The sequence below is a fragment of the Caenorhabditis remanei genome, chromosome I (genome assembly GCF_010183535.1).
Source record: "Caenorhabditis remanei strain PX506 chromosome I, whole genome shotgun sequence".
NCBI classification, from domain to species: Eukaryota; Metazoa; Nematoda; class Chromadorea; order Rhabditida; family Rhabditidae; genus Caenorhabditis; species Caenorhabditis remanei.
Genome location: NC_071328.1, coordinates 16,214,968 through 16,230,519, shown reverse-complemented (window position 1 = coordinate 16,230,519; position 15,552 = coordinate 16,214,968). Strand labels below are relative to the sequence as shown.

General features: G+C 39.6%; 1 protein-coding gene across 1 annotated transcript; it reads left to right on the top strand.

The window, feature by feature from the left end:
• Positions 1 to 5,370: 5,370 nt before the first annotated feature.
• On the top strand, positions 5,371 to 9,030 carry GCK72_003422 (uncharacterized protein; the record flags this gene model as incomplete). The annotated part of the gene is made up of 2 exons (XM_053724048.1): positions 5,371 to 5,511; positions 8,932 to 9,030. The coding sequence occupies 2 exons, from the start codon at positions 5,371 to 5,373 to the stop codon at positions 9,028 to 9,030; spliced, it is 240 nt and encodes a 79-aa protein (XP_053592693.1).
• Between the last annotated feature and the right edge of the window lie 6,522 nt (positions 9,031 to 15,552).

Sequence of the window (15,552 nt, the reverse complement as noted above, 5' to 3'; positions counted from 1 at the left end):
GGTGGATACCATTGAGTTCGAGAAGAAGGAAGGATTGGAAAATCTGGTTGATACGTTGGTCGAGCATGAAGAACCTTGCAGAAGTGGCAGTCTTTGACAGCTTTCTTCACAAACGAATGTCCTTTAGGAATCCAGACCTCATTCCGAACTTTTGCCAGAGTGTACAAAATGCTGCTATGTTTGTGCAATCGATGGATGTGTTGTACAAACAAAGTAGCGATGTGATGAGGTGGTAGGAAGTACACACGACGTTCCGGAATTCGTCCTTGATAGAACCATATCCCATTGTCAGAAACGAGCTTGAGATTCTGGATAGTTGATTCATCAGGTGGATTTAGCGATTGAGCGAGTTTGATGATAGCTGCAGTTGCTTTCGATTTGACAACAGCTGCTCCGTTGTCCTTGCTGAAGAGGGAGACAAGGAGACAGACCACATTGAACATGCGTCCAAACGTGCTGAATCGTCGAGAGTCCAAATTCAATGGTTCGATGACTGCGGTGACAGCCATAGACGTGACGGTTGGTACAACACTAGATGTTCTGATCGGTACATCTCGGGATTTCAAGAAGGAAGGTCCAGTCCACCAGAGTGGATGATGTCGTAGTTCTTCCAATGAACATCCTCGACTAAGAACATCAGCTGGATTTTGCTTTCCAGGAACATGAGAAAAGATAGCATGAGGCGCCAGTTGATTGATGGTGCGAAGTCGATTTCGTCCATAAACAGTAGGTGCACGATTTGCGGCAATCTGGTCGAGGGAACACATTGAATCACTCCAAATGACGATGGACTGAATAGGCAGATTCAATTCTTGATGAAGAGTCTTGGAAAGTTGAGCACATCTTTCAAGAGCCAGAAGTTCGGCTTGTGGAATGGTGAGAGCCTTCCGCAACGGCGAAACTCGAACTTTGGCTGACAGAAAAGCAACGTCCACAGTTGAAGGTCCAACGCGACGAAGATAGGCAACAGCTCCATATGCCAAGTCACTTGCATCTCCAAAAACATGCAGTTCGAACTTGTGTTCCAAGGTTGTCGGTGTAGAGAAATACTTTCGGTGAACAGTGATTGGATCTCCACAAATAGCATTTTCAATCAAGTTCCATTCTTCGTTTTCATCGTCGGTCAGTGAAGCATCCCAATCCGTTGAATGAGTCCAAAGCTTTTGGAAAAACAATTTACCCTTCAGAACGACAGGAGCAACGAAACCAACGGGATCGTAAGTCGAAGCAACATGTTGAAGAATCTTCCTTTTGGTAGGCGGTTGACGAAGACGTGGTGGAATAGGCACAGCCAATTGATCGGTGTTGGTATTCCAGAGAACTCCCAGAAGCTTCTGACGATGAATGTCGGCGAACGGTTTCTGTTCTAAGACAGCAAGCTGCTTGTCGAGAGTCGATGAATTGGAGAAGAATTGAGTCAAATTCATCTGAGCACTGGAGAAGAACTCTTTGGCCATGTGATAGAAATGCAGTCCTTCTTCCACGTTGTCTACTCCATAAAACACATTATCGACATAAGTGTTTTTGAGTATTGATTGAGAAAGCGGTTGTCCAATGCTGGTAAGGTGAAGGTGGATAGCAGCATTGAGCAAGTAGGGACTGGTTTTGATTCCGAACGGAACACGACAAAACCGGTAGCAAATCGATTCATGCTCATCAGGAGGTTGCCACAAGAATCGGGTGACATCTCGATCCAATTTGTGAAGTCCAAGCATCAGGAAAGCTTTTTCAATATCACCACTGATGAGAATTTGTGGTAAACGACATCTCATAAGAATTCCATGAAGTTGGGGCAGAAGTGATTCACCAGTGTGAAGTAGGTCGTTCAACGATTGCCCTCCTCGGTGGCTTCGTGCAGAAGCATCGTAGACAATTCGAACTTTGGTTGTCTGTGACGATTGTTTGACGACAGGGTGATGGGAAAGGTAGTGCACGCGGCCATCCGATTGATGCTCATCCGGAACGACCTCGATAAATCCTCTTCTGAGTTGATCACGAATGATCTCTCCATATTGAGCATACAGCGTCGGATCCTTTCTGAGTCGGCGAAGAGTAGATTGGAGCCGATGATAAGCAAGTGCACGATTGTCCGGGATGTTCAAAAGAAAAGGATCTTTGTATGGCCAGCGACAAACATATCGGCCGTCAGCATCTCGGGTTGTAGTTTGAGCGAAAAACTTAGCAGCAAGCTCTTCATCTGTCGTCTTCGGATGATCGAATATTCCAACGGAATCCAAATTCCAGAACTTTTGAATGACTTCACGCAAAGCCGAATGTTCCGCTTCCGGGTCGAAGTCAAGAATTCCAGCAGGTGATGGAGTTGTCTGAACAGTCGAAGAATAGTACGGTTCTTGGGCAAATGAAGATGATGAAACGAGCGTTTGTTCTGCAGTTGGGAATTCCTTTTCAGTTCCAGTGACCATAATCCCACAATCGGTCCAATGAAGAGTGGTACCATTGGGTAGTCGTTTCGAAGAAGTGTCTCCAAGAAGAATACTCATATAGTCCAAACCAATGAGAATTCCAGGTTTATCAGTTGAACGAGGCAGAACAGCATGAGCATCATGAAGAAGTCTTCGAATGGTTGGTTCATCCAGGCGACCAGATGTGAGAGAAGTGGCAATTTCGTTGATAGAACTGAGAACGATAGGAACCTTCTCCTCCTTGACGTTGAAAACAACTTCGTAGATCTTGGAATCAACGGCTGTTGCAGCTGAGCCTCCAAAAGACTGAACCAGAAGTTGTTGTTCATCCAAAGCTTCCAGACCAAGTAGTTGCTCACAAACGGAATTGCAAATCCAAGAACGATCACTGCCTCCGTCGAAGAAGACATTGACTTGGATTGGTACTCCATCTTTGTTGTCAACCCACATTTGAGACGTCATCATTGCAATCGGACGACGAGTTCCTTCAATTTTTGGAAAAACAGCAACAACATCAACATCAGAAGGAAGAGTGCTGGAATCCAAAGGTGGCAAAGGTGTAGGCAATGGTTGGGAGAATGTCGTGAAAGATACAGCAGAATGGTCAGTCGTCTGGTATCCTTCAGCACTGGTGACAGAGTTGGTGTTGGCGAATTGAACACGGCGAGGTTGATCTCTTGAATTATCTCCTCTTGGGGAAGGAGCGCGGTTCGATGCAGACCTCGAATCTGGTTGTCTTCTCGGAGTTGGTGAACGCGAATTGGAGTAACGATGATGGTTGTGGGATGACGGCGAAGCAGGGAGAGAGTCCTTGTCCCTCAAACTGCACAAAGCTTGGTGATGAGGACCACGGCAAAGATAACATGCTCGAGCACGTTTACACTGGTTACTGCGATGTCCGGTCTTGAGGCATTGAAAGCAGAGTTGCTTGTTTTGAGCGATTTTCTTCCGTCCCGCAACTGTTTTGTAGACGGGGCACTCCGAATGACGATGAAAGTTGGAGGTGTCCGAGCAGAATGCACAGGGCGTGTTTGGAACGAAAGTGTTGGAGCGGGAAGAAGCACGGGTGTCATTGTTGCGAGCAGATCGATGGGGAGAAGCTCCTCTTTGGGTTTGTTGAACACTCATTGTCGTTACTCGTTTTTCAGTGGAATGGTTGTCATTGTAGATCGTGTCAACAAGAGAGTTTTCACGAATGAATCCATTGAGAACGTGCAGAAATTCAGAAGCGATGTACACTCGATGTTTGTTCGAACCAGTATACATAGAACAGATGTATGACTTAGGAAGTTGCTGCATGATGATATCAGCAGTCACGGCGTTGTCACAGGATGCGTCAATGCTTTGGAGACGGTAGAAAAGGGAGCAAGCATCAGACCAGAAATCGAGAATTCGGGAAGGATCCGTGGAGTGAGCAACTGACGGCAAGTTTTGAAGATTGCGAACGAGAAGATGTTTCACACGCGTATCATCGCCATAGCAGTCATTGAGGATTCTTCTAGCGGCAGAATAACTCGATGCACTCAATGGAAGATGTTGAATGAGTCGTTGGGCATCTCCTTGTAGCGATGATTGCAAATAGTGGAATCTGCAGATGTCGTTGACGTTGTGAGTGTCAACCAAGGAAGAAAATAATTCGATGAACGGTCGATAAGAAATTGCATCTCCAGTGAACTTGGGAAGGTTGATTGAAGGTAGTTGAATTGAAAACGGTTGAGAAGATTGAACGGTTGGTACGGGCAAGGCATATCCTTGCGGAACAGGCTGCGAGTTGGACGAAACGGGTTGCACTTGAGTCGGTACGGGCAAGGCATATCCTTGCGGAACAGGTTGAGAGTGGGACGAAACGGGTTGCAATTGTGCCGATACTGGGAAAATCGACGACATCGGTTGCACAGGAAGTTGCTGAACATTTGACGGGACCAGCGACATCGGTGGAATAGACGGTCCTGGTGATTCGGAAATCGTTGACGGTATGCTGGTCACCGAAGGTGTGACAGCAGACGGGTGGGTGACGGACTGTTGTTGAGGAATCGATGGAATGGACAGATTGGCATCAATGACAGTTGGAGTTCCCGACGATGTGTGAGGAACATGAATCGTGATCGGTGGAGTGTGGAATATCGGAGGTTGTTGAGTCACAGGTGGTGCAGGAGATGGAGTGGTATGAACCGAGACAAACGGAGGGTAGACGGTCGGCTTCAAACACTTCTTTTTGTGAACAACAATGAACTCACTATAACACTTCTCCATGGTGATAAGAGCGGCCTTAGCAAGAGTTAGATCCTTCGTATAATCTCCAGTTCTCGTCTTGAAATCGTCTTGAGTAGCTTTTTCGGTCGGATCCGTAGAGATGAGCGTATCCCATTGCTTGATGTAGCTTTCCAATCTTGTTGTTTCCGTGCGAAGTCGATCTGAGATATCGACAACCGCCAACAAGTCCGCGAAAACCTCCTCGGCAGAACTACTCGTCACATCGGCATCCACATTGTTAGCTTCCTCAACGATTGCAGCCAGTCGTGATCGACACAAACCAATTTGAGAACGGAAAGTTCCACTCATGGCAGGTTACGATAACCACTGGGTCACCAATTGTTGCGGAATATCAGTATTCCAGAACAGTAGAAATAACAGAAACAGTCAGAATAGAAGAAATAACGAATATCGTTTTAAGAGCCTTTATTATACCGCAAAGCGAGCTTATATACGGTTACAATACAATCACAAGTTTTCATGATCCATAAAAGGTTATGGATCATGCGGGTTTATCGGGAAAAGCGGGGGTTTTGCAGAGAAGGGGTTTTATTGGGGGACACCAAAGAACAAGGTTTGCAGAGGGTATCAGATCAAAAGATCTGACAGGGGTGCCGTTGGACGCTTTTTGAAGTAGTTTCTAAGCATCAGTTCAATATCATCAAGTAATAGTCATTTTCAGGTCGTCCGTACGATGACGTCTGGAAAACGTGAGAAAGGAGACTTCATCAGTTGTATTCTGTCACCGAAAGGAGAATGGGCATATGCTATTGCTGAAGACGGTGTCATGTATTGTTTCATGGTGCTATCGGCCACACTTGAGACAACTCTTCCCGTGAGTTTTTGAAGGATTTCAGCAGGATTTCAGAAATTGTTGAAAATTTATAGTAAAAATTAGGATTACGACCTGAAAATAGCAAAATTCGAAGGAAAAATATCAGTTTCCTCTGAAAATTGCAATCGAAACGCATTTTTTATCGAAAATCGGAGTAAAATTTGGTTTAAAACAAAACAAAACCACGGTTTTCTACATTTTTTAACAAAAAATACGAAAATTTTTCGATAGAAAAGGGCATTTTTGTCTGTTTTAACGAGAAACTGATAAAAAAAAGCGATGATGGGTTTATGAGGTGTGAGAAGACAAGAGATGGAGAGAATTAGACGGTGAGAGAGAGGGGCGTTTTACACGTTTCGTTACATTAGTCATCACATTTCACTTGGTTTCCGTATTTCTGAAAAGTAGACGACGTGGGGATTCTGAAATTCTGAATCCATGAATCTATATTCAGCAGTTTGTAGTTTGTAGTCATCATTATTCATTATTTTTGGATGTTTTCCATGAATTCAAAGTGAAAATCTCACATTTACAACTTTGCATTCAAATCTAAGTTTTCTACAAAAAAAAATCTATCGAAAACAACACCGATTCAAAGTTTTGCTGAGGCTAACTGACTACAAACTACAAATCTCACTTAGCCTCAGCAAAACTTTAAAGTGCTTTGATTTGGTTAGTTTGCAATCATCTTCTCATATTTTTCTAAAAAAGGTGTCAAAGGCACGCCAGACGACTTCAATTCTTAATTTAACTTTAACGAGTCGGGCGTACCTTTGACGCGTTCAAGAGACAGAAGTAGACTCTAGGGAAAGTCTGGGGTGTCTTTGGCGCGTTTTCTGCAATTTTTAGCCGATTTTCATGCAATTTCCAAGTCAAGGGCGTCTTGGACGCGTTCCTTCGTCTGTAAATCCCCCAAAAGCTGAAAGTAGCTCTCATGATTTCCACCTAACAATTACTGTAATCTAAATGAATCGATCTCTGGAACGTTTCATTGCCTCCTCCTAATACATCTCCCCAGAAACAGACAGATCTTCACAAATAGATAACAGTTCGTCCATTCTTTCACTCCTCCTTTACGGACACACGTACGTATTTGTGTGTGTGTGACGTGTTCTTCTTCCTCCGTTTTTTCTTGTTTCCTTACACTTTTTGAGAAGGACGTAGATCACGGAATGGCGTTTCGAATTTTTCAATTTTTAGACCGAAAACTAGGGTGCTGAAAATCGGTTAAACATTGTGAAAGCAGTTTAAGTCTAAAAACTGAAAGTAAGATCAAAATTCAGATTTTCCGGGAACAACCTTTTTTTTTAAATAAACCGAGATTTTGCTATATCAGTCACTTTGTAAGCCAAAAATTCCAGTTTTTAAGCTGAAAATCATCAATTCCTGATTTGATCTACCCCACTAGATTGGCGGCTCATCATTCTTTTCCAGACTTGCAACGGGCCGGGCCGGAATTAAAATTTCTAGGGCCCGGCCCGGTCTGCCCGGAACATATATTTGAAAATAAAAAATAAAAATTTTATTGATAGGAACAAATAAAGCGAATAAAAAACACAAAACAACTAACAAAAAACTAATTAAAATAATTTTTTTGCATGTTTCGAATGTTTTTGAGGAATATATTATCGGAATAAAAAAGTTCCGACATTTTTTAGCGACGCGCAAGAATCGCGGCACTGGTAGATCAGAAACGCCCACTCATCATAAACATTTCTTCTGCAAGATCAGGGCACGGTTTCATTGAATTCGCGGGTGAAGTTTTGTTTAAAAATACCACTTTTTAAATAAAATTTGACCTATTTCCTTTAAAATTTCATTTCCACCATGAAATTTGAGGAAAAAAGATCAAATTTTAAAGGAAATAGGTCAAATTTTATTTAAAATGTGGTATTTTTAAACAAAACTTCACCCGCGAATTCAATGAAACCGTGCCCTGATCTTGCAGAAGAAATGTTTATGATGAGTGGGCGTTTCTGATCTACCAGTGCCGCGACTCTTGCGCGTCGCTAAAAAATGTCGGAACTTTTTTATTCCGATAATAATTGAGGAAAAATATGGAAAATGTTCAAAAAATAAATTTTTGGACAAAAAATTGTAGTGAAAAAAGTTCAAAAATTCAAATCCGGGCCGACCGGGCCGGGCCGGCGGGCCGGCCCGGAATGTTGCAAGTCTGTTCTTTTCCCCCCTCATCACCCCCTGACCTCTCTCTCTCTCTGCTCTTCAAATGTATACATTTCTGTCTCTTCATCTCTCTCTCTTCGTTCTTCATCCTTTTTTCACGAAAAAACACGGAAAACAGAAGAAAGAATACTAAATGGAATCGCATGTCCACCACTTTCTTCTTCTTTTTCACTGCTCCTCATCTTCTTCTTCGGAAGTTCTATGGCAACCTGAGAGTCATTTTAAGGCTTAGAATATGGAAAATTGGTGGATTTTTGTGAATTTTTGGAGAGTTTTCGGTGAAATTAGCGAGATTCCCTTCAGATTTTTAGTTTGCAGGCGAATCTCTCAGCTAGATTTCGACGCGTTTAGACTTATAGAATGTTCCAAAACTGAAATTTACGAGAGATTTGAACTGAATCTTTCGATCAAAAAATATTTTTCTGAATTCCAATTTTCAGAGAAACTGAATGAATTTTCCAACATATTTTTTTTTCAATTACCCAAAAAAAACTGAAAATCGTAATTTTCTAATATAACTTGCTGTTTTGAGCTAATTTTCTGGTAATTTCGACTTGAAAATCATAGTTTTCTGTAGTTTTCTGAGAATTCTCTAGAATTTCGGACTGAAAATCGGCTGGATATGCATGAAATTTGAAAAAAAAAAACCATTTATTTCCCGCTTATTAGTGATTTTCACTGAATTTTGATCATTTGTCCAAAAATTATCTGAAATTTCGGTCCAAAAATTACCATTTTTATATGATTTTTCAAGATTTTCAGCGGATCTCGATCTATTTCTCACTAAAATTACCATTTTTCAAGCAATTCTCATTGATTCCTTTCTACTTTTTCGGATTTTCATCATGTTGTTTAGCCAATTCTATGCTATTTTCAGAAATTTCAGCCCAAATATTACCACTTCTCTATAATTTTCCATGATTTTCAGCGGATTTTCAGTTAAAAAAACCTTTTTTCTCTGTTACTTTTTGTGATTTTCAGTGATTTTATGTCAATTTTCCTCAATTTTAGCCTGAAAATCCTGATTTTTCTGTTAATTTGAAGTTAGAAATCCATTATTTTCCAGTTTTTAATATTTTCCGTATCTTGAAACCAGGTCTGCCCGTGCTTTCCTGGGATTTTTTCACTCCCAGATAATTTATCATAATTCTGTTTAAAAATTGAACAATTTTCAGCCTAAAGTCCTCCATTTTCTCTCTTTTCAATATTTTCTATATGAATTTTCTTTATTTTCAGGTCACCGAACGTCTTCCAATCGGACTCATCCACCATCCACATCAAAATCTAATTGCCACCTACGCAGAGGATGGACATTTGAAATTATGGACTGATTAATCGCATTTTTAATTCAATTTATTCCAATTATTTATGATTTTTTCTTGCAATTTTAAGAGCAAAAACCCAAAGAAGGGCTGAAAAACGTAATTTTCCACTAAAAAATTTCATTTTAATGCAGTCTTTTTCGGGGTTTTTAACTCGAAAATCATCATTTTTCTGTAGTTTTTTTTTGTGATTTTGCTGAAATTTTGAACTTAAAATCGGTGATTTTGCTGAAATTTTGAACTTAAAATCGGCTGGAACTGCATAAAATTTGAAAAAAAAACCAGTTTTCCCGCTTATTAGTAAATTTCACCAAAATTTCGAGTATTTTTTCAATAATTATTTGCACTTTTGGTCAAAAATCACAATTGTTTGAGATTTTCAGCATAATTTTTCTCTAAAATTACAGTTTTTTAAGCGATTTTGAATGATTTCTTTCTATTTTTCTGATTTTCAGCACGTTTTTAGCCCAAAAATCATCATTTTTCCATGATTTTCAGCGGATTTTTAGCGATTTTTCTGTTACTTTTGTGATTTTTCAATGGTTTTATGCCAATTTTCCTCAATTTTATCTTGAAAATCCTTATTTTCCTGTTATTTTTTGTGATTTTCAGTCAATTTTCAGTCGATTTTCACTCAAAAATCCTCATTTCTGATTGTTTTTATCTTGTTTTCTGATCTCCCCCCAATTTTCCACGAATTTCCACGATTTCTCTGAAACATTTTCCCCCAAAAAAATAAATTAACTTATTTCTCGATTAATCACTTATTTCTTTCGAGGTAAATTCCGTTTTTGTTTTTCTTGTGGTTTTCATCCAATTTATCCCTCCTTTTGACTCTTTTTGTAGTTTGTAGTCACAGTCACACTACAAACTACACATTTATTGATTAATTAAATTTGAAATTTCCAGAAAATAGGGAACAAAAATCAACAAGAAAACGGGTTCTTCTTCAACTACTATCAAATTGCATTCTATTGGTGGTGAGTGTCAGAGTGAGGAGAGACTACAAACTACAAACTACAAACTACAAAAATTGGTTAGCCTCAACAAAAATGGAATGAATTTGAGCCAAAAGTGAAGAAAATCCGCCGAAAACTCGCTGAGTTACACCCATTTCAAAGTTTTGCTGAGGCTAACTGGGAAGAGACTACAAACTACAATTCTCAGTTAGCCTCAGCAAAATTTCAACTTTCTTAAATTCAATTAGTTTCTGGTATTTTTCAATCGTTTTTGGACTAAAAAACTAAGGAAATGTTAAAAAGAATAATGCATATTTCAAAGTTTACGGTTACAACTACAAACTACAAAACAAGTGGTTAGCCTCAACAAAAATTAGAAAAATTGGAGTTTGTATTCGATAAGCCAGTTTTATTTCAGTGTTTAGAGGCAAAAAGACTACAAACTACAAAAAGCAGAAATGTTTTTTTTTTAATTCTCGAAAAAGGTGGAAATCTGTCATTTTGCATTCCAAAAACGGTAGTAATCGACTTTAAACTTCGAAAAAAAGGGAGAAAATTAATGTTTTCTTGCCAAAAACAGGAAAAAACCCTCCAAAAATGATGAATTTCAATGGAAAACGGACAGAAACTAGCTGAAAACCGACAAGAGTACGTGCACTTTAAAAAAAAAAATCTTATAATTTTAACAAAATTGGCAAATTTCTGTGGAAAATTTGAAAAATCCGTGTAAAATCCGATAGTTTTCAGAGAGTTTTCCCCATTTTCCACTATTTTTTAGTACATTTCTCACTGGTTTAGATCCGAAAAACACATAAATAAGGTTTTCTAAGTGAAATGCTTGAAGAAAGTCACTAAAACTATGTAGAAATCGGATTTTTTGAGTATGCCAACCATCCAAAGTCATGAAAGAATGACATTATAGGTAGTTTTACTCAATTTTAGAAGCTTATTTTGAAAAAAACCTCTCTCCGAGTCATGAAAATCATTCAAACTTGTTTTCTTAAGTGTTTCGTGTGTAAATGCCCCAAAAATTCATTTTAAAATCTATTTTTCACTAGTTTTTGACTCTAAAAAATGAAGACTTCTCTAGTTTCCGCCCGCCTCCTCTCGAATTTCTCTCCTTTTCAGTTCTTTTGGGGGGGACCCTTTTTGATTAATTGAACACAGACGCAGGTGTGAAAAGAGAGAGGGACATAGGACACCCCTCTGTCATTTTGTGCACTGCGCTCCAAGAACATTTTGCTAGATTTCTTCTGAATTCGTGTCTTCTGGACCTCCAGACTTGCAACTTTCACTGGCCCGGATCACAGTACAAAAATTTGAATTTTTTGAAATTTTTTTTCGATTTTCCTGCAAAAAAGTTGATTTTTCGACTGTGTTTTTACATATCGATAAAACACAAGCTTATATAGGATTTTTGACCATTTTTTATTAAAATTTAAAAAATTTCGAAAAATTTTGGGAAAAAATAGTGCCCATTTTTTGGCTCCCGGCCGGGCCGAGCCGGGCCGGGCCGATATTTTGCAAGTCTGTGTTCCTCCAGAATCCAGACGAATGGCTTCTCGGATAAACAGGAAGTTATTTGAATATAGAGAAATTGAAACTGCAGTTTAACAGAACTCTGGTGTCTGTCTGTGTGTCTGGACTAACTGCTTCTCTATGAGTTTTTAGCAATTTCAGCCCAAAAATCATCACTTTTCCATAATTTTCCATGATTTTTGCGGGGTTTTCAGTGGTTTTTAGTCAACATATCCTCATTTTTCTGTTACCTTTGTGATTTTCAGTGATTTCATGCCAATTTTCTTTAATTTTAGCCTGAAAATCTAAAATTTTCAGCCAAATTTCACTCAAAAATCCCGAAAAATCTCATTGTTTTTATCTTGCTCCTAATCTCTTATTTTTCCCCAATTTTCCACAGATTTCCACGATTTTTCTATTCTAGGCATTCTGGACATCCGGATAAACTGACAATCTCAGGGAGCTCATTGACATTAAAAACCAAGGATTTCTTGAAAAAATTGGACATCCGGACCTCCAGAATCTCGAAAATCTTTACATTTTTCCCCCATTTGAGACACCAAATTCACTCATTTTTTGAATAGAAAAGTGCTCTCTTCCAACCTCTTTGTGTGACTCTTTTTGACTCAACAATTTCCGCCTTTTTATATGAAATCCCGCCTCCGAAACACAAGAAGACGTAGGTAGCAACAGACACAAAAGGTATTGGGTTTTGCATTTCGAATTTCTCTTTTTTCTCCTCCCTTTTTTGACTTTTTCTTTTTTATATGTAGTTGCTCATTGAGCACACACCTTTTCAGACCAATGGAGAAGTCATTTCATGTGGAAAGGGCATTTTCTGAGGGGTTTTTGGCGTGAAAATTGAAAATTTGGGTGTTTTTGAGCGTTTTTTAACCTGAAAATAGCTTTTTTAGGGGTTTTCTAGAATTCAGATTCCTCAGATTTTCATCTTCTTCTGAGTCTGATTGTGAACACGAAGTTCTGACCTTGTCGAGAAAGAATTCTTGATTTTCAAAGTTTTGTAGGCACTAGCATTTGAATCCTGACGTCTTCTGATTCATTTGAATCCCGACTCGGCTTTCCTTCGTCAACGATACTTCTGGAGCCGGCTTTCTGAATTCTGCGTCTTCTGAGCAGCTTTTTTGACTTTTTGAGGATTTTTTGGGCTGAAAATCGAAATTTTTGGCGTTTTTAAGCTCCATGATCTGAGCTTTATGTTTTCCGGGTCCTCAGAACGTTTTCAACGATTTTCGACGATTTGTGAATTATTTTGAGACTGACGTCTCCATCTGATCTCTCCAGACCCCCACCTTTTTTTTCTTTTTTCATGAGGTCATTGACATTGAGACGACTGGTGAACTCATGTGGAAAGTGCACCTAAACTCATTTCTCTGTTTCTTTTTGAGATGAAAATGTGCGACTTTTTCGATATTTTTTTGTTTCATCTTGTCATTTTGGTCTTCGTTAACTGTCGAGGGCATCTGAAATTCATTTCCTCATCATTGCCAGACTCAAATTTCTCAACAATGGGATCGTTCAGCTCATTCTGAAATTAGTCGTCTGGAAGTAGTGTATTTCATGAATTCAAATTCATTTATTGTTGTAGTTGTGTCCGCCCTCTCTTTTTTTTTGCAGTTTCCTCGATTTATTATCCAGAAAAAAAGTGATTAGCCGTGTCTGTTCTTTTATTCGATTTTGCACCTGCACCACATATAATAATGCTTAAACGAGAGAGTATCGGCGAGAGAGACGCAGAGTTTTTTTTTCTCGAGCCAACACAGATTTCTTCAGTTTTTGACATATTCTCGCCTTTTTTCATAACAATTTACAAAAAATACTTTAAAAAAATGCGATAAAAACTCTGCGTCTCTCTTGCCGATACTCTCTCGTTTGCGTTAGGGCGCAGTTGTAAGAAGCATACCGTGCTAATAGCTTCAAGATGAGTAAAGCTATCTATAGAGCGTATTTGCTCAATCAACTATTTGACTTCATTGCACTTCTTGACTTCCTAGTGTACTAAATGATCCACTTCCTTATGTGTCAACATGTCTTCCTCCTTCAAGACGTTTAGGTGTCAGAATATGTGAAGACGTGGGGGGAGTTAGATAATGTCAGACGGATTAGTACTAGAAATTTTCAAGATAATCCACAATGTTGTCTGAAATGAGATGTTACACTCGAATTGCACCAATTTGAGCTCAGAAATGTGGAGCGCACTTGCAATGGACGGCTGTGTAAACTAGAAGGATTTGCTCTGTCGACTTTTCTGCTTGAAATTGACGAAAATTTCAAATTTTGAGTTTGAAAATGTCATTTTTCCCGCGAATTCTGTGAATTTTGAACTAAAAATGATGAAAATCCGTCAAAAATCACAAAAAAAGGTTTTGCTGAGGCTTAGAGGCTACAAACTACAAGTTTGATAGGTTTAAGTCGGAAAGTGAGTCACAGACTTATGGCTACAGTAAGATCGTAAATCTCCACCGTAAATCGACATGGGCGTTCGGAAATCCAGAAGATAGGACTCAAGATTCCGTCGAAACGGATCCAAAAACGTCTTCTCCGCTAGACTACAAACTACAAGTCTAGGAGCTCCAAAGCAGAACTATTGGTGGCTTGACAAGTGCGCTCTTTTGCTAATCCGGTGTTCCTCTTTCACCAGATTATCAATAGAGCGCACTTGCCACTTTAACGCGGAAGCTATGCCCGAATTTTCATTTTTTCCATGGTGGCCTAGAACCCCCCCCCGGAAAACTAGTCCCCCTCTTCCGATGCAAACCACTTTATGGCACCGGAAAAGGCTTTTAGCCGCTCCCCTGTGTTTCAGTGTCATCCAACCGGAAAAATGCTCTCTTATGTTTTTCTTGTCAGCATGCAGAGATGTGAACAATAAGAAAACTACTTTCGGATTCTGAATATATTGCCTACGGCTACTAGTAGAAGCTGCTCGACGCCTTCTGATTATAATTGTGCTCTCTCTCTCATTTTGCTCTCCTTGAAAAAGGCAACATCCTTCTCCTCCTTTTTCTATACATATAGAGATGGAGAGATGAAGAGATCGAGAGACATTTGAAATTCATCAAAATTACCCTCCTATGTGTGGATTATGATGTCCTTTTTTGTCCACTTTTTTCTTTGGCTCCTGGAGCCGCCCCTGGTGACGTCATTATTGAATGAAGCAGGTGGATATGGAAGATTGGATTAGGCTAGAAAGAGCTGTTTTGGTGGCTGAAATAGCTGAGAAAACGGACATCCGGACACTTGCTGTTTTTGATCCGGAGACTCCTGAGGCTTAGAGCTCAAGATGGACTTCAGGACACTCAGACTGTTACTGATCTGAAAGTTTCAAGAGCTATGACGATTCCAGACGGATGAGTCGTAGAATCATTGATTTTATGTTGAAATTCAGGAATTTTGATGTATTGTACACAAACAGTACACCAAGTTTCACGACAATTTGAAATAGTGAACTGAAAATTGGTGGCTAGAGGTAATGGAGCAAGTTGATAAGTTTTAAGCTGAAATTTTCAGGTTTTAGGGTGAAAAGTTGTAGTTTTAGCACGATTTTAGACCCGAACTCCCAGAAAATGGCTTCCTATGTAGATTATCCAGATTCTTTAGATAGATCTTGAGAAATATGGAAATCTGGACGTACAGAAGCCACTTTGAAGGCTTCTCAGCAAGATTCTGAAGATTCAGATGAATCTGAACTCGTCTTTCCGATCTCAGAATGGTTTTCTGGACATCCGGACGTCTGGAGCATCCGACGGAGGACTATTGGCTCGGCGTAGCTCTTACAACTTCGCTCCACCAAAACCCCCTCTCGTTTTCTCTGAGTCTCTCAATCTCGCTCACGATTTTCTTTGGTTTCGATAGAGCGCGGTTGTAAGAAGTGTGCCGTGCTGGAATGTTTCTCAAAAGATGTCTGAAACTAAGAACTTCTTGAGACGAGTCATTTCAAGAGAATATTGAATCCAGTTTGATCAGTTTCTAGTCGAATGGATAATGAATGACTCAGTTGTTTCCTGTTGCAAAACAGGTGCAATTTGATATATGTATCT